Raw genomic sequence first — 19379 nt, 5'->3', positions numbered from 1 at the left:
TCCCTCAGCCAGGCATGGGCTGTTTTTATCTCCAAAGAGGCTGCTCTTGGCCCTGAAAATGAAAGGCTGAATTTTGCCTGTCCCCTTTTCACTCAGTGTTGTTTCCTAATCTCTGGCATGAAATACCTGGGGTGTTAGGGTTGCATTGCCCATAGCAACTTTTGCTAGAGAGCTGGCAGGGTGGTAGCAACCACAACTTATAAAGTCTCTGCAGACATCAGACTGAATACAAAGGATCAAGCCTGTTTCTGATGCACATGTGTGCTGCAAAGGGCAGATAACCTTTCAGAGCTGCATCTTAAAATAATAAGCAGAGCTGGTATAGCTGCCTTCATGCTGTGGCTTTCCCAAGCACACCGTGAACTTCCGAACCATGATTGCCATTAAAATCTTTTGCCATTTGCAAGGAATTAGCATCACTATGTGAACTGTAACACCCCAGTGATATTTATGGAGAGCAATTGAATTATAAAGGTCATAATGTTCCTTGCTTCTGGAAGGAGGGGGCTAAAAGATGCCTAGTCTTAAAGTACTTGCAATCCAAAAAATAGTTAAGGAACCCATGTAATCTAAGGTCTTCTGAAGAATATATAACTTGAAAGCAATCAGAAGAAAGTAAAATATAATCAATATGTAATTCTGGTAATGTAGGCCCTTGACACATTTGAAAAGCCAAAATGTGGAGCTGATGTGTTTGAAAAGTGCTTGAAAACAGAGTTGATGCTGACAGTAGTTCATGTTGTTCCTTTGCTCGGGCTGGTGATGCTAGTCAGCTGCTGAAAATCTATGCAAGTTTAGTTGTTAAAGATGGGCAAATACTATCAAGGTAAAAACAGACCCTGCTGATCTGCAGGAGCTAAGGATTGCCCTGTGTTTGAGAATGCACTGATGAGTTTGACTTTGTCCAGGGCAGACCATCTTGCTAACAATGGTTTTTTCTGTTCTATTTTTCTTCTGTCTTGCAGCACCTTCTCCAGTCAGTAGTGTGAAAAAAGGGAAGATAACTAAAAATAGCATCTCCCTTTCCTGGCAGGAGCCAGATCGACCCAACGGCATCATCCTGGAATACGAAATCAAATATTTTGAAAAGGTGTGATGAACTGATTGCTGAGCATCCCAAGTACCTTCTCTTTACTGTTTTCTTCTTTTAGTTATAATTATTTGAGTCATGGAAGGGAGTGGAGTGATTTTTATGCATAAATCAATGTCAGATTGATTTTGCAGTAAATGATTAGGAAGACTTGAAATGAGGGTGTTGTTTTCCATTAGTGTGCCACTTCTCTTGAACAAATACATTAAATCTGTGTGTCAGATTCCTCTCTGGCCTTATCACATTAAGATGGAGCCTGCTCATTTGTTAAAAATAGGAGGGGTTGGGGATTGAGCATCTGTGTCCTCCCAGAAACATCAGGCAATCCCTCGCCTTACGTATTTCAATTTCTCACTTGATTTTCCATCCACAGAGTAAGGAGAGGAGAAAAGTTTTGTGGAGAGATTGTATATTCTCTAATATGAAGAAGTGCATCCTGGCTTAAAAGCTTGCCTGGGTTTTCCAGCTCTTGCTCTCAATCTAATGGAAAGCACTCTCCCTACAAAACTTTCCTCTCCTAGTCTTCATTTCCAATGTCAACTTGTTCTCTTCCTGAAAAAATAATGTAGTTTAAATTAAAAAGGTTGCTAATGCCCTTTATCAAAATAGTATGTTTTGAGTGATACAGCCTTAAATCTTTGGAAATCTTAGATTTCCTTGAATCGGGTTTTCAGAGGTTGACCAAACAACAATTTTTTACCATAGCTGGAATGGTAAGGTGTTTTTTTTTTCTTCTAAAACACCCAGATTTTCTACATGAAAACAAGAAAAAAAAATGAAATTGAGTCACAATTCACTTTTTGGGGGTTGCATTTCTGTTTTAAGGAAGATATTCCATTAGCTCTGTCTACGACCCAGTTGAAATTGCTGAACATGGACCAGTACGAAGTCCTTATTTCTTCTCTCTTCTTTCTCTGACCAAGGGAGGGACCTGCTCAAGCAGTCCATGCAAAGAGGGGAAAGAATTTCATAAATCTTCTCCATCAAGTTAAAATCAACCTTATGTTTGGAGATGATGGAGCTTTTGAATGGGCACTAGATGTGTGAGTGACTTAAATAGGGCTGAGGTCTTCAAGATTAAAGCACAAAGCAAGAATCAGGATATACTGTTGCTGGAAGTAATCCATTACTAATTATTTTATTAACTTGTTTGAATGACTGTTGTGGCACACTGAATCCTTACCATGGAGTGGCTTGGGAAGATTAGCTTCTAGAAACCTTGATAATGAGCACATAATTAAAGCAAAAAAAATCTGTATATTCCTTCACTTTACTTAGTTTGTTTTCCAAAAAATTGGCAGGATAGGGGGCTTAAAAATGTTGTATTTGTGGTCCAGAACTAGTCTCAAATAGCTTCACTAAATAGTTCTTGAAGTACAAGTCCTTCATTGGGATGTAGCTCCAGACAATCCAAATTTATGCTGTCTTGATTTATTTCATTCAGGTTGATAGTGAGGTTTTGTATTTTCCATACAAAATCCCAAGAGTCTAAGCGTTTGCAGAAGCCAATAGTGTATTGAAAACATAACTGGCTGACATACAAGCAAAGGTGTGACCTAATATTCACTTATTGCTTTTTAACCAGTCATTGAGTTAGATTTGGGATTTTGTCCTTAATCCTTTTTGTTTGTTGCTACTATAATTTGTATTTTCTGGATTTTCAGCCCTTCATAAGGGTAAATTCACAACATTAATTTCCAAGGGACAAGAATTGTCTATAGTAAATGTTTGGGAAAATTGAGTTTTGTCAGATCACATTCCTGTAAGAGGAATCACTCTTTAATATGATAAAAAAGGCACACATATATATATGTGTTTGTGTGTGTGTGTGTTTGTGTGTGTGTGTACACATTTCTCCAAACCAGATTTCAAATGAGAAATTCTGTAATCTTACATCTGGAGATTCCCAGCATCTTATCCAAGCATAGTATTGTCTATGGGAATTTGGCCATTAAATTAAGGAAAAAAAAAAGAAAAATCAGTTCAGATCCTAAGAGCTGTGCAAAAATCTTGGTAGGGAATTACTAAGAACTCTGGTTTAACTCGTAGTAATTTCCATCTGAGAGGATATGGTGAATAAAAAGCAGTTTTCAAATTTGTAGACCTTAATTTATGAGCTCTTGTCTAGATTATGTGTTACAGTAAATAATACTAAGAGTAATTACCAAGCATTTGAACAAAATTTTAATCAAAGAACTGAAATAGTTTCACATTAGAAACTGATGTAGATGAAGATTTATTTCAGCAATTTTTCTTCTAGTTCATTGCTGCAGAAGAACAATGTAAAAATTAGGTATTTTCCTGGAGTTTTGGTTTATTATTCCCTTCCCAAGGTCTAATTCTTGGTTCTAGAAATGCCAGCATAAAGTTGTACAATGTGTAATATATTATTCTCTTTTAGGCCTGAATACATTACTAGGAAGCTGTTTTGGTATAAATTTAAAATCCCTTTCTAAGGCAATGGGGCTTTTTTTATCTTCCCTGTGCCTTGGGATTGATCTTTGTATGATAAACCTTTCCATTGCCCCAGGCCATGTGCATCCTGAGTGATGAAAAGCGGCTTCTACTAGAGATGCCAGTTGCAAGCCTCCTGGAATCACTGATTATAAATTGAAAATGAGAACTCACATTTTGTACTGCAGAAAGGACCTTCAGAGAGGGGGTTTTGAGGAAGAAATCCTCAAAAATGCATGCTCCAGTCACCCTTTATAACATTGCTCTGCGGGTTGTTAAGAGTCTGTCTTCTCTGAGAGCCATTATTTATGTGTTTGAACTTTGTGGTTTTTTTGGGGGGATGTTGGGTAAAGGACCAGGAGACGAGCTACACCATCATCAAATCCAAAGAGACAGCAATTACAGCAGACGGCTTGAAACCAGGTTCAGCGTACGTCTTCCAGATCCGAGCCCGGACAGCTGCCGGCTATGGTGGCTTCAGCCGAAGATTTGAGTTTGAAACCAGCCCAGTGTGTAAGTCTTTTTAATTACTGTCGGCCCGTGCCTCTGGAACAGTTACCAGAAACGAGTCAGGGGATCGATATTTTTGCAGAGAGCTCTTCCTTTTACTGGCTTCGTCCCCTGACTTTGGAAACATCAGCACATTGTAACTGTGCACTAAACATATCTATCCTTTGCCTCCTCAGCCCACATGGTGAGCAGGAGATCTTCAGGCTTCAGAAACTCATGGCATTCCCTGCTTAGAAAACTCCTGTATTTATGGGAGTTGATGCAACAGAGGATAAGGTCTCTCCTCTCAGGAGGGACAGAGGGGCTAAGATCTGCTCCTCCACATCTCTTAATGGCCTTCTGCAGAGGATGCTGAGTTCTCTCAAATATGTGTATTGGGGGGGAAAAGCTCTGAAATACTGCCTCTCTGCAAGGGGAGGAGTTTAACTAGCATTAGTGTCTTTTGGTGCAAGTTCCTGTCAAGTTAAAAGATAGTTTCTGTTGGCTGCCAATGCCACAGCCTCAAGGAAAGGAGTTTGACTTGTGATCAGAAATGGAAAAAAATGTGCACTGCATGTGCAGGACTTCTGCTTGGTCTGGTACAGATTTGTGGGGTTTTAAATTTTCTTTATTTTTTTTTCTTTTTTTTTAATGAATCTGATTATCCAGGTCTGGATTCTGGAACAGATTCTATGGCAGAGTGAACTCCTGAGGCACACGGAGGCTCAGCTGCTCTTTCTTCTGTGTTCAGGCACAGCTGTGGGGAAATTCTTTTTGTCCCAAATACAAAATTTTTGCTGAGGTGTCAAATATAATTTTCTCCACCAGAAAGTATGTCTTATCTCTTTTAGTTTGTACAGCTGTCATTTATTAATTTTTTATACTTTTTGCATGGGAGAGAAATGCTCTGTTCATTCCTGTGGGAAAGAGACTATTTTCTGTGTTTTCCTTGGAAATTTAAGTTCATCAATACTTTGATTACTGTTATTCCAGTTCATTTAAAATTCATCACCTTTGAGAAGAATATGCCAAGTTGTCTTTTCAATTCATGCTACCTTTGAAGCAGTAATAGATTTTAAACAAATCATTATCCATGTGCAGATGTAGCTGTGGAGCCAGTGATTGAGCTAATATAGTGAAAATTGCATCACGATGCAAACATTAATGCAATAAGAATGGTCTATTTAATGTATATCTTATTGTATTAACCATTAATCGTGCCCTATAAGTAGCAACCAAATCATGTTATGCCAAAAATTATTATATATAGTTTTGCTTTCAGTTGGAAGGTTTCTAGCTTAAGAGTCATTTGAGTAATAGTGTTCCAGACTATTAAGGAGTATTACGTGAAATATATGCACATTTGATGTAGTACCTACAATCCTGGCCCCAAAATAGTGGCACTTCCATAAAGCCCGTCGTGTGTTAATCAGGATTTTTTGAGGACATCATGTGGAAATATCTTCAAACACTAGAAATGACCTGAGTCATTTTGTTGCACTTGCACCCTAGTCCTTTTAGCATTTCAAAGGCAGAGAAGTAGGTACTTCTCTGATACCTAGGAGCTGCTGATGTTGTCAGAAGAATACCTACTGCATGGTCCCTAGTTCAGGAGCTGGGAACTGTTCCTCTCTTGGACTCAAACTCTGGCTGAGACCAGACCTAACAAGATGTTTAAACTCTTGGTAGAAGTGTTAGCCTCAGTATCTTACAAAATGCATCTCTGTTTGACATTTAAAACCTTATGGAAAGATTTATTTTTTTTCCCAAGGCCCTATATAAAGTCAGTATTAGTGTCAGCAGTGACCAGACTCTCGCTGCTTTCCTGCATGTCCTGAAGAATATGAAAGCCAGCACAGAACCAAGTCTCACTGCTACATCAGAGTTCAGATCTGATCTTCGTGTTAGAACCAAAGCAAATTATTTTGATTCAAGCGCAGATGAAAACCTTTCAGTGATTGTTCTGAGAATCAAAAACAGTCTCCAAATCGTTTGGACTGAACAACAGGTTTTGTCTCCAGTTTGCAAGATTTCTGTAGTTATCTTTAATACTCTTGGAGGAAGTATACAACAACAGCCTGAGAAATGCAGTCCAGGGGAAGCTACAACCTGCTTTGGACTTTTCCAGACTTTGGGAATTTTTACAATCTGCTGCCTGCATGTGCAATTCTACAAAGCACCATGAGGCAGCCAGAGCTGCATTTTTCAGTGAAATTTTTTTATTTGAGTGGAAGCTGTTTCTGGATTTATCCATTTGTTACTGTCCTCTTTTCCAAAGAGCTTGTCTAGCCCCAGTGAAACTAACCTTGGCAAAAGCTAGGTTTAGGCTGGATTGGTGAGCTAATCCAGCTGGTCTTCTGGGCAGGAGTAGGACCATGTCACCAAGTTGAGAGAAGGGGTAATGAAGGTGTATATGTGTCCCCGACTTTGAATGGCAGGAAGGTCCCAACTTGGGACCTTGGATTCAGGTTTTCAGCTGCCATAGATCACAGTGGGATTTATCTCATTTCCCCAGTTACTGCTTAATGTTCTCCTTCAAATGTTTTTCTTTTTAATTATTTTGTCAAGAAAGCAATAAAACATCATCTTAAGGAGCCCCCATAAGTTTGTGAAGCTATTAAAATCTCCAGATGATGGCAAGGTTTTGGAGCAGTAAACATTAAATATTTAATGTATCAGGACCCATCCTTCTGAAATCATTTACATTGCTCTAGCAGGTCCACCCCACCCGCAGTTAAGCACCAGAGAACTCCCACATGAAGAACTACTTGAGGCCCATTGCAGATCAATGTTTAATGACATACCTTTTCGTCTTTCTTTTCTTTTAACAGTTAATATGGGGCTGTATTCAGTTATTTTATAGCCTCCATAACATTAATCCTGTGTTAGGGATCCTTTTTTAGTTCAATCATATATTTGAAGGCTTCTTCAGTATGCAATTGATTCCTGCTGCTCCCCGGGGTGAATGAAACTTCATCGCAGGCTGGCACAAGGGTAGGAGCTATAATGAGGTTTTTCCCTGCAGAGCAGCAGTGCCTGCGCCAGGAACCTGGTTTTGCGGGGAGAAAGCGAGATTTGCGCCCTGGGGTGGTTAAATATACACTGCTAAATAAGCTGGCAGCAAAGAGGGCAAGGTGAGGAGGCTTTGGTTTCTACTTGGGGAACCCCACATACAAACCCCTGGGGAGAGATGGCCTCCTTCCCCTTGCAGTATAGGGCAGATAATCAAGATAGAAGTGGTATTAGCATTTACGTTTTACAGGTCACAGGAGCTTGCTCACCTTCTCTTACTTAACCTGTGTCAGTTCTTGAATGGCTTTCTTGACCTTTCTGCTGGCATCCTTATCACAGGATTTGTCTCCTGCCATTTGGCAGAAGGGCTCTTTACAAGGCATGGGCTGAAAGAGTTTTGCTCCCTTTGGCTGATAAAAAGACCAACCAGTGTATCTGTCTTAGCAAATTCCTGTTTTACAGAGGGCCATGTGATATAGATACCACAAGGAGTTAGTTTATAATTGTTTATAGCTTCTTGAAGTGCAGGTAATTCTTTTTATCTTGGAGATCTTGCTTATGTCTCTTAACAATAACATTCCATAAATGTTCTCTCTGCAAATGGGAGCCTGTTGAGTTTTTGTCTTTTATCTCTATGATTTCTAATGCAGCTAACTCAGGGAGAAAAACTTGAGTTCACAAACTCAGGGGCTGCATTTTGCCACACTTTAGTTTCTGAATTCAGCAATGAGATGCAATCTTGTTGAGTTTTTGGCTTAGTGTTGCATGTGGTTTTGTTTTCTTTCCACTCATATCCTTTCCAAAGTAGAAACAGACAGCAAAGGGGGAAAACACAAACCATAAAAGAAGAAACTAACTGGTAAGACTTGAAACCTTGCTGGCAGCCTCAGTAGAAAGACTCATATGAGAGCTGACTGTCATTTTAACCTTAATCTCCATTTTCTGTTTCTCATCTCAGCAGTAGCTGCATCCAGCGACCAGAGCCAGATTCCTATAATTGTTGTGTCTGTAACAGTGGGAGTCATTCTGCTGGCTGTGGTTATCGGTTTCCTTCTCAGTGGAAGGTAAGAGAAGAAGCTGTGTATTTATCCTTCTCCAACTTTTGTAATAACTTTTATCTGTCCAGCTGATTAGTGCGATTTAGGCAAAAGCAGCGTGTGAACGAAGCTTTCAAGCAGTAGCACTGTAAAACTGCACGAGGGTGGGCTGATTGATCTGTTTGGACAAGCAGGAATGGCAAAGGCTCACTCACAGATGTAGTTCACTTCCCGATGATTTTCATCTGTGTATAGACTGGCCCTGATTATTTGACTTGATTATCACAGGAGTGTTTTCACGTTCCTTTAAAAATAAGCAGAACGTATTACAGGGAAAATATCCTCAACCCCATATGTTTGCATTCAGAGCTTGCAATGGACTTTGCTCACAGAGGAAACTCAACTTCAGGAAAACACTTGCAAAGAAAATGGGAAGAAACCCACCAGAGTGGCCAAATACCTCACATTTTGGTCAAATCTGGATTTCATTTTTCACGTGTAGGATACTAATGTGTTCCCCAAGTGTTAGTAAATTATACAGAGAGCTCCCCCCACAGAGGGAGACACTCAGCTTCAAACCATCATTCAATCCCACTGACTTCTCATGTGCTTAAACATAGGCAAGTGATGAAAGCCAGGGCTATACTATCTATGACAATTCTAATGGAAGTTGATGGAATTTGTTGGAGATATGTGGTACTGGGGCGAAATATGGCTTGTATCAGGATTAGTTTGTAATGCAACACCAAATTTGCATGGCAGCCAGCATGCAAGGAACTTTTTTTGTATTTTACATGTATATTAGTAAATTTTTTTGTGGCAGTAGTCAAACAATGCAACATCCTTCATGCAAAGCAATGTGAAGTGCATCTCCTGATAAGGCTGAATTTGTTTTCAGTGCAAAGTAAACATTTATGCTTCTAAGGTTCCAGTCAGCCCACTGTTGCTTTCATGATACATGTCTGTCTTAAGCTCAGGTCTAGCAAGGTGGCTGTAAATTACAGGATATGTTAAGTGTTAAGTGATGTTACAGACACTTGCTGAGGAACTGCACTGAGTATGTTGGTCGAGGGTCTTATTTACCAGAGGAGGTAGGGTATCAGTCTGAGAATGCAGAGCAGTGAAATGCAGCCAGGCTGAGCAGCTGGGTCCCCAGGCATAAGGCATCCGTGGAAGGACACGAACACAGTTATTTCCTGTCTTGAAAGGTAAGTGCGCTGCCAGACTCATCTCCACTCAAGGTCAGAGACTGACAGTCTCTTCCAGCTCAGCCGTTAGAACTCCTGTCGTCTGCTTTGAGTGACTTGTTGGGCTTAAAAATGGAAAAGTAAATGCTCCTGTCTGCATGAGAAGCATGCAGCAGCAGAGAGAAATTGGGGGAGGGTGAATGGCTAAAGGCAATTCACATCAGACCCTATAGGAAAGCCGTAATCAAAAGACTTGGCTCTGAACACAGTAAGCAGGAGTTCAAGTCTCTCCTTAAAGGCTAGAGGTTTTGACTCAAATTCCTCCTCGAACAGAGCAGGTGAATGTAAACTTTGGCTTCCCTCAGCCTGGATGTGTGCTTGTATAGGTGCAAACAGGAGACTACACGCAGGACTGTAGGGAAGCTATGAATGTAACCTGACAACTCTGGAGGGAGGAGTCTGGGGAGTGAATCAGAGGTGGAGGAATGTATATCCCTCTGTGGCCATGGGGATTGCCACTGTGTGACTACCAGTAACTCTTGCTCTTCCCACAGTCGCTGGCAAGCACTCAGGACTCCTCTGGGGAGGATGTATCCTTGTAGGTCTCCTTTTTACTGCTACCCTCTCTGGTCCAAGCAAGCAGTTGCAAATCCTGAGCCATTTGTCAGCAGTTCTTGTTAGTTATGTCTTTCTGTCCTTTTGTCTAATGGGCTTTCCAGGATGTTCTTCCTCTTAGCTCTTTATCTCTTGGCACACTTATAAAAGCCCTTGTCTTCTTTGGCTAGAGTTTTATCACCACCTCTGCTGCAGCCTTAATCCTCCTACCTTGTACTCATGCCTTTCTCCGTGGACCCCAGGGTAGCTGCAAGTTCCCAGGAGCTTCCCCATGGTGCCACACTGTATGTGTGGGAAGGGGCAGGCACAGGGAGCTCTTGGTCCATTTTTATCATTTGAACCCTTCCCCTAAACTGAGAAAATAACAGTCCCTTAGCTGGAGGTGGTGGAGAAGCCTCCAGCACCAAGGTTTGGTCTATTAAAACACTGGCTTCAAAACCACTTCTCAGCCGATTTGAGTTTCTGTGAATTTTAAAGGCCATCTATTATGTGGAGTGACTTGTGAGAACAGAAAAATAAACCCCAGAAACCCAGAAAGATGACAGGCAATTTGAAATTAAACAAAGCAAAACAAAGAAATTGCTCCGGTTTGGAAGAAGCAGAGATGCCACTGAGATGTATCACTCATGCTGCTTTGCCTTGGTTATGGATTCAAGACAATTTGTGGAGTGACTCTCCTGCTGTGACACTGCAGGGACAATAAATGGATTCCAAGTCATGGGATAATCCCTTTCTGAATCTGTTAACCTGTTTCTGGAAGATGCTTTCCTATATCTCTGCAGTGGTTATGTTATTCCAGTGCCTTGTTCCAGGGAGGTAAATTTTCTTTCCTAATTCCTTCCTGTACTTGCTTTTAGAAAAACAACTATTTTAAATTCCAGGTGGAATCATCACTGCTTACCACACCAAGCAAAGCCCAGGCTCTGTCTTTACTTCTGGTGTAAGAGAGCAGCTACTGCTCAGCAGCAGAGCCAAGGAGAAAAACCCACTTGCGCTGTAGCACTGAGGATGTAACTTGGTCAGCTTCTGCAAATAGGCTACTCTTTGCCAGCTTCATGCTGCTCCCAGGCTCCCTGGGAGGCCCTGGACACCTCAGAATTAGGATATTTCTCCCTAGGATGCTGTATGACACCTCTTTGCACCTGTTCTCCCAAGTCCCATGCTGCAGCGAGCAGAGGCTCGAGAGAGGTTCTGCAGTGCGAAGTGGATGTCATCCTGGCTCTTGTCGGCTCTGAAAGTACTTTCCAGTCATAGGACTCAAGAGTTTTCTGGGGTCTTCAGGCTTTTTATTTTCTACTAGGTTCCTGAAGGCAGAACCACAGCTCTTCCCCTTTTTTTACTTTCAAGTATCTGCGGTTTTCTCACTTCTGAATGAATCTAAGTAACAGCTTGGCATTTCCCATTGGCAGCTGGCCCTAAACCAAAGGTCAGTTGAACAGTAGTCATGGTGGCATTTCCACATGCCAGCGTCCATCTGTGGAAATGCACTTTGTGTCTGAAGCTGGAGGTTCCTGGGAATTTGACACTAAATATGCTTTGCCCTAAACAATTAAGCTGCATTTCAGAGCTGATTTACTTGCAGATGCTCCTGAAAACTCTTCCTGTAAATAACATGTCCTCTGACCAAGGTCATAAATGCCAAGCAAAATAGCTGATCACTTTTTTAAGTTATCCTGCTCCTTGCATCAAGGGCACGTTAATAATATAACAATTGGGATTACAAATCAAAGAGATTCACTAAATCAGACTGTAGTTGTCTCAGCAAAAAAAGAGAAGTGGATTGAAAATCTATTATTAAACCAGCTACAAGTATTGAATTCAAGAACATGGAGTTGTTACTATCTTTGTTTTGTTGGGATTATGTGTTCTCAAAAGCACAGTGCATTTTACAGACAGAGCAAGGCTATAAATTTTGCTTGAATTAGATGTCGGTTGCCATTATTGTTCCTTATTGAAGTATATATTAATCCAAAATTGTTACTTACTTCTATTTTACAGTCTGTGTCGGACAATCCAGTCACAAAGATCTTTGTGCTCCATCTCGCAGGAGCAATAAGGTGCCTCAGTTGTTGTTGTGTGGCATGGGTCTCGTTCCCCCTACAAACCGAGCTAGGGAGCCAGGTTTTCAGCACTGTGGGAAGGAGACTACTCCTCCAGAGCAGTTACCCCTCTTTTGTCCTTCAAACCAAGCCCTGTTTGCAAAACTGACAGGGTCTTTGGGTGAGTGTTAAGAGACTGCTGGTCCTTCCAGTCCCCCAAGCTTTTGAACTTTGTATCACTAAACAAAAGCATGGGCTTTTACAGAGTAAAGTGGGAATGGTATTAGGTCAATGTTGTGCATGTTTGCAAAAGCTGCTCAAAATAGCTAAGAAGTGTACTGTGCATCTGCATTTATTGTCAGCTACCCATTATGGATGACCTTTTCATCTCAAGTGATCTTCCAGAGAACCAGAGGGAGCTTTTCATAGAACTTAAGAAAAAAAAAAATCTGAAGCAACAAAAATTGCCCCTCTCCCTGTGTCATGCATATATAGAAAGTCTCTTTCTGGCAAGGAACTAGCCTTTGAAAGACAAAGCAAAGACAAATCTTGCCACCTGGGTATTGGCAATTAGGGGCTTCTGCAGCAGAGTATCCATCCTTGACCTTAGCTGATTTAGACTTTTAAATATCGGCGCCTGTGGTGGCAAAGGGCTACTTTTTGGACACAAATATGTGCATCTTGTTAAAAAGTGACTTTCAGGGAATAGAGAGAGTGAAAGATTTTGATGTATATCCTAGGTGCTGGGGCAGTGTTTACAACCTTCTGTGATGTGCAAGGTAAAAATGGATTAATTTTGCCACAACATCCCCCCATCCTATTTTCCAAGTTGTGTCAGGGCTTAAAATAGTTTGCTTTTTCAATATTTCCGTAGGAAATGGGAGACAGTCTATAGATAATGTTTTTCATAGAGAATTTTTCCAGCATGAGTCACAATTTTTGTTAGTTGGGACCTTTTAAAGGATTTTTATCTCTACATTCTTGCCTGCTCTTCCTTCTTCCTGCAGGACATTGTCTCATGTGATTTATAGCCACTTTATGATATTGCCTGCTGCCAAATATTCCCCACGATTCACCTGACAAGAGGAAGGATTTTGTTGAGGAAGCTATTGCTCTGCCAAGTCAAAATTCCCATCCACCAAGGGCAGGCAGGGTCTGGCCCTGCTTCTGTTAGGGTCAAGGTTTTTACTGCCTCTGTCATGTTAACAGCCTCTTTACTGGTACATTTTCCCAACAAGGAGTGTTCACAGCACTGGTGTACAGTGCCATTCTCTGAAAGCAGAGTGCTCTAGTGCACCCTCCTGCGCAGGGTGATACCTTCCTAGGACCAGTGTGGAAGTCTGCTGCCTCTAACATCCTGACAAGATCAGCTTGCCAAATTTGGCTACTTCAACACCTTATTCTTTTTTTGTTCTAAACACTTTTTGGCCTTTGCAAGCCAGTCAACCCTCTGCAGTTTTGAGGAGGGTTTAGGGAACCAGCATAATCTGCCTTCAGATGACTTCGGTCCAGACAGGAGGTGAGAGTTGACCAAATCTGTAATTAAGCTCCAAGCCCAAGAGGCATTGTACTTGAAAGCATTATTTCTGAGTTGCTCCAGCAGCAGCCAAGGGAATGGCATAGAAGGACTGTCATGAACAGATAAGTGGCTGGCACAAACTTTCTCTGAGCAGGGAAAATGTGGGGTAATGCAGCAGTAAGTGACAAAATCTTCTCACCTTCATGCAGATGATGCATTTGATGGCATTGTGCAAGTCTTGTTTTCACGTGGAGAAGGGAACTGGGCTGCCCTTCAAGCTGAAAGTGGTAGCACCTTGAGGGTCCTGCTGAGCACCCCAAGTGGATGTGATGTTTATAAGTGGGGTTTTACAGCATCTCCTCTTGGCTGTGAAGTGGGTAGAGAATGAAGAAGAAAGTCAGACTCTTGTCCTTCTGCACTTCTGAATATGTGGATGTTTCACCTTGCTTTGAATGCTAGAAATCAGAAGCATGACCTCTCCTGGGGGTTCACCATGTTGCAGCACTTGGCCTCTTACCTAGAAAAAAGGTTATCTGTATTTTTTCACGTCTTAGACATAGAAAAGTATAATGCCAGAGGTCTCTCCAAGTGCAGTTCCTTTCCCTGAAGACGTTTCTTTCCCTCCCATAGTGATTGCATAGATATCATCTGCTTGGGCTTCTGCATTCTTGAACAGTGCAAAGACGTGGTCTAACGTGTGAACTAGGATAGCTCAGCAGGAAGAGCAGGTGACTCCTTAAACATTCACATACTTCTGGACAAAATGGGAATATATTCCTAGCAGTTCACAGTGTGTAATGCTGCTTCTCTGGTGTTTAAAGCAAGCATGTTGACTCACGAATTGCTAGGTGTAGTGCTGACCTCCTGACCTGGAGATGTTGGAAGCAATCACTGCCATCACTCAAGGCTGCATGAAGGATTAGAAAAATCTTCCCAGGCACCCTCAAGTATTTCAGTTTCTAATTGCAAACCTCTGAAGAACCACCCATTAGAACTGTTTATTAAAAGCAACAAACAAGGCTTTCATTTATCATGATTCCAAGACTTCAACTTATAACTCTTAAAAGCCACAGCTGTATATGGCAGAGCCTCTCTGAATTCTGTCTAGCAACTAAAAATGTAGTTTAATTCCAAATGCTCACTGGGTCATCTGCAAACTTGTAAATTAATTCTATTAATGGCAGGCACAGTTGTTGGGGCCCATGATGTATATACATTTCATTAATAAAGCATGTAGCCCAGGGTTTGAAACAATGCCAAGCTTGTTGATAAGTCCTCCAAGCACAGGTTTGTTAAAGTTTGCTCTCTGGACAGTTGGGTTTGCAAACCACATAAGCATTGCAGGGGTCACCTTAGCTAGAGCTGTAGGAGGAGTGTTGTCTTTGTGTGCCCGAAATAACTGAAAGCAGTAGAGTTGGGCTGGACGAGGAACAGGGCAGTGCCAGCAGGCTGTGGAGATCCTGGAGGAGTCACTCGAGCTCCAGGCTCCTCTGCATTTTCTCTGGCTATCTGCAGCCCTTTCCTTGATGCCAGGACTCAAAGCCTTGTAACACCTTGTCTGAAGCCAGCTTGGCATTTGGAGATGATGTCACCTCAGCACCTTGATTTTTCCCAGCAAAGGGAATTTAACACTGCAGGTGTTTGCTCAGTAACTTTCACTGTTGCATGGGCATGTTGTCTGTTATCCTGCAGCAGATTGGATGGGCTCCTGACCAAGAGCATCCCCACAAGCTCTCCTCATAGTCTGCTGATTGATTCAGTGAGGCTGGAGGAGACTTTGCAGATAAATTTGATGTTTACAGTGCTTGGTTCCACTCTGACTGCTCCCTGGTGTAGGTCAGCTTGCTGGCTCCAGGTCCTCTGAAGAGGTCCAGGTGTAATTCATTAAACAGCAATCTCTTATCCACAGCATTTGATCTTGTCTGGAAACTTTTGCTTTCAGCTCCTCAGTTTCTAGATTAAGAAAGCCCTGCATGAAGTGATGAGATGGGAAATTTGGCCCCTCCTCTAAGCCATCAGCCCCTCAAATGCAGTGGCCACAAGGTGCATGTTGGGGTTGCTGGAGTTTAACATCAGTTTTATTTGACTTGGGATTTTTATATTCTGAAGTTTATCTACCAAGTCAAGCCATCCTTTTAACATGAGTAGTAATAAATCTTCCTTTGTCCTAACTGTTCAGGCCAATTAGTAGGTTCACTTACCTTTCCTAGAGATCCTTGGACTAGGAATTGAATTTTGTTGCCTGCTGATACAGTTTAGTTTGTTTCTAAGCACTTTAGATTTCCCCCAATGTTAAGTGTATAGCTGATATGTGTGCAGGAGAAAGGCTGCATTGAGGCACGTTTCCCTTGCACTTCAGCATTTTTTTCCTCTGCATAAAAAGAGTGAGATCTGAAGTGCTCTGCATTCAGTGCAGGGAACTGATTTTGTCTCAGAGCAGCCCAGTTACTGATGAGGTGCTCAAACAGTTTTCTGTGTTTAAGAAAACAGTGAGCTCTTTTCATTTTAAGGAAGTGACTGCTTTTCAGGTTAATTGAACTGTTGTTTAAAAGAACTTTGACTTTGCATGCTGAGTGGTGTGGGCGTGTGGGAAGGTCTGGTGGCAGCAACCATGAGAAAATGCCTGGGGGAAAAGGGCCTCCTATCTGAAACATAAGTTAAAGTGTCACAGCCAGAGTGGTCTTATGGAGATGCACCAGTTCTCTGCACTCAAATCCTGCAAGGTTAATAGAAGAAAATTACAAAATTACCTAAAAATACATAGTACTTGGCTTCCCTTTGTGTGCTTTTGGTGTTTGGACCTCTGGTGTTAACTTGGATCAGTGGAGTGGTTTAGAGAAGGCTGATCTGCTTCCGTATTAGTATGACTGCACAAGCTGGGGTATTATGAAAATAGAAAATAATGTCAATTATATTACAGAAATATTGGCATTGCTGTTTAGAAAATTTTAGCAAGTTGTTTTGCTGATGCAAAAGGAGCTTAGAAGACATTCTTCACCAGCTCTAATTTAAGTAAGCACATAATCCAGTATATAATTCTGTAAATCATTGCATGCCTGAAGTTGTTTTGCATCATAATTTAAGGCAGTGCAGTTGCAGAATGTTAATTCTGTCTAAATAAGCTATTTTAATGTATTTAGGCATTGTAAATTATACTGTATAAAAGTCTGATGTGCACAGAATTTTCTTCGAGAATGACATGTTATGATGACTGAGGAGAAATTATGAGTGAGATCTTCAGCTGACTTTAACTGGAGTATATCTACACCATTGGGCTCTTGCTTGTACTAAAGTCCTTCCTGTTGTTTCTTCTGCATTGTGTTCTTTTTCAGGATGAATTGTCTTAATAGATTTGGTAACAGAAAAATTGTTTGTGCACATTCTCTGACAAGGATAAGGGGTGCAGCCTGCCTTGGGTTACTGATGCCAGGTGAACCCAAAGTCTGATTAGACTAGAGTAATGGCTGAGCAGCCTTCAAAGGCAAGCTGTGGATGCATGCAGTGCCTTTCAGCTCACCATATTTTGAGTTTATTTAGGCTGAATGCTCTCACGTGACTCACGAGGTCCTGCTTCTGCAGATACCTAACGTGGGTGCAAAGCTTCACTGATATAAGGAGATGCAGAAAGGGCTCTGTGAGTTGAGTACATGCATAAGGATCTGCAAAAGCAGGGTTTGTATTCATCCAGTGCTTTTCCTTTTTCAAAGGAGATTGTAATTGTACCACATGCATGCTTGTGGAAAAGAGTCACTTTGCCTGCTTCAAGGCAGGTGCTTAAGTTTAAGCACATGGGTGGCCCCATTAATCCTAACGGTGGTACTCAAGTACAGGAAGCACATGGTTAACTGCTTTACAGGACCAGGATCTATACACTCTCCCCAAGGCATTTTTCCACAATGATAGCAACGTGCTGTGAAAATCTTGCAGCCCAGGGTGTTGAGGTCCAAATAATAGTTGCAATAAGAAGGAAGAAGTGCGTATAAAAATGTTGCGAATGTATTTGCACCTTACCAGGACAGTGGGATTATTCCTTATCCTGGGCCTTTTTGTTTGCTTTTCAGTTGCTGCGATCATGGCTGTGGGTGGGCTTCTTCTCTTCGTGCTGTTGCCTATCCGAGCCTAACATGGTCAGTGTTCCCACCTGTGCTGGCTCCTACTTCGTGTCCTCCATCCATGTTTTCTGTGCACAGTCTGCCTCTCCCTTCCTTTCTTGTATTGGTCTGGAAATCACTTTCTCATCTGACCTCTGTACCAATCTTGTCTATCTCAACAACTGGAAATAGCGTGACCCGAAGCAGAGTGTGTCTCCAGCAAGAGCAAGGGTCCAAGGGGGAAAAAACCCGATATGTTATGACATGATCAATCCAGACACCTCAGCAGGTGTCTAATAAAACATCACGTATGCTGGACACTCATCAGGTTCTGCTTCTTGTCATCAAAAGGGGATGGGGGAGGTAATTTGCCCCCAGAGAGGACGCAGGGGGTAGGTGGGAGTGGAAAGGTATTTAGTGGCATGTAACGTGCATGTCAGTGGAATGAACTGTATGTCATTGACATACATGTCAATGTATGACATACACAGCGATGACATGATGCTGTTTGCCAGCGATATGCTCCAGCAGTGTTGGACATATCTCTGCGGGCATCAAGAGGTCCATGTCCGTACTGCATGCTGTCCTGTTCTTGCCACCATCTGGGCTGCCTCACCAGTTTCTATCTCTTGTATTCTCCCCTCTTTTCTAAATAATCAAAGGAGGGCTGATTTTAATTTCCGTTGGTTTGTCTGGACGCAAGCTGAGTTGCTTCCCAAAGGGAATGTGGTTTAGGCCCCTGAGTCGACTGTAATCTGTGGAGAGATCTTCCTAAATCTCCTAAGACTCAAGAAATCACCATCCCCATCAAGTAGCTGCTTGAGACCATCGAATGTCTGAGACATCCCACATGCATTGTTAAATTGGGATGGTTTTTCAGCACAGCTAGTGAGAGATGTGAAACTCTTCTGCTGTGTTTTCTGGGGGATGCTGAGGCTTTGCATGGTGGTAACTGAGTCGTGGTGCAGTCCTTGCTGAAGGGCACAGCAGTCTCTAAGGTGGACCATTTTTGCTTTGACTGAGTTCTGAACCAGGGAGAAGTTTGTGAATGCAAATCACAAAGGCCCTGAAACAGAAAAGAATTTAGTGGTTTGGGTTTTTTCCCTGATGGAGCATTTTTCAATTGGTTTTTGTGACTTTTCAGTTGATGCTCAGCTCAAAGTGTGTGCCTGCAAAATGTTGTTCTGGTATGTGAACCACCATTTTGGCAGTGATTGTGCTGAAAGAAAACCTTCTGGTACTTCTGTTGTCTGTCATGCCTCTGTCACCAGTGCACAAGCCATCCCTTGCTGCAAGTCATGCTTCAAATGTCCTCAGCCAGGCCCCCAAACAAAGTGTGACAGCAGTGGAAAATACTTCTCAGAGGAGACCAGGAGTGCACTGGATGGCTATGAAGATGACAGACACATAACGAAAACTTGGCTGACCTGGAAAACACCCTCTGCAGGTTTCCTCCTAAGCAGCAGAGACTAATGTAGCAACAAGCTGGAAGGGGGAAATGGGAAAAGTTACTTCAAGGCACAGATGCCATTGGCTGTGCTGTGGGAAGGCACGACAACCTCTTTAGAGAGATTTATGGAGATCACTTCAGAGGGAGCTTCCTGCAATGGTATCTTGTTTAAATTATTTTTAATTGTTCTACCAGTGGTTTAGGAAAGCAGGGAGTCATTCACTGGAAAGGCAGGGAAGGACTAAAGGCTAAAAATACCTCTGCTGGATTTCTGAAACTTCCTTTGTAAGGCATCCAGGTTAATCAGAGGTCAAAGACAGGGTCACGCTGTGTAGAGGTGGACAGCAGTGCTGGGAAAGCAGCTAAGAAGATCCTGAGCCTGCAACCCTTAGGAAG

The 19379-nt window shown here is 42.0% G+C and overlaps 1 protein-coding gene across 15 annotated transcripts in view; it reads left to right on the top strand.

The window, feature by feature from the left end:
* Positions 1-19379, top strand: part of EPHA5 (EPH receptor A5) — a 202952-nt gene that overhangs the window by 146834 nt on the left and 36739 nt on the right. For 6 of the 15 annotated variants that reach the window (XM_050337743.1, XM_050337733.1, XM_050337740.1 and 3 more), the window contains 4 exons: positions 966-1090; positions 3898-4057; positions 8004-8109; positions 17504-17569. In XM_050337743.1, the coding sequence (XP_050193700.1) occupies positions 966-1090; positions 3898-4057; positions 8004-8109; positions 17504-17569 (457 nt within the window). The remainder of the gene's footprint in view (positions 1-965; positions 1091-3897; positions 4058-8003; positions 8110-17503; positions 17570-19379) is intronic. The other 9 variants (XM_050337734.1, XM_050337736.1, XM_050337729.1 and 6 more) reach the window with 3 other exon arrangements.

This window comes from Myiozetetes cayanensis, unplaced genomic scaffold (assembly GCF_022539395.1).
Source record: "Myiozetetes cayanensis isolate MyiCay16 unplaced genomic scaffold, myiCay2020 scf7, whole genome shotgun sequence".
Taxonomy (NCBI): Eukaryota; Metazoa; Chordata; class Aves; order Passeriformes; family Tyrannidae; genus Myiozetetes; species Myiozetetes cayanensis.
The sequence above is the reverse complement of the archived record's forward strand: the minus strand, read 5'-3'. Positions and strand labels throughout refer to the sequence as shown.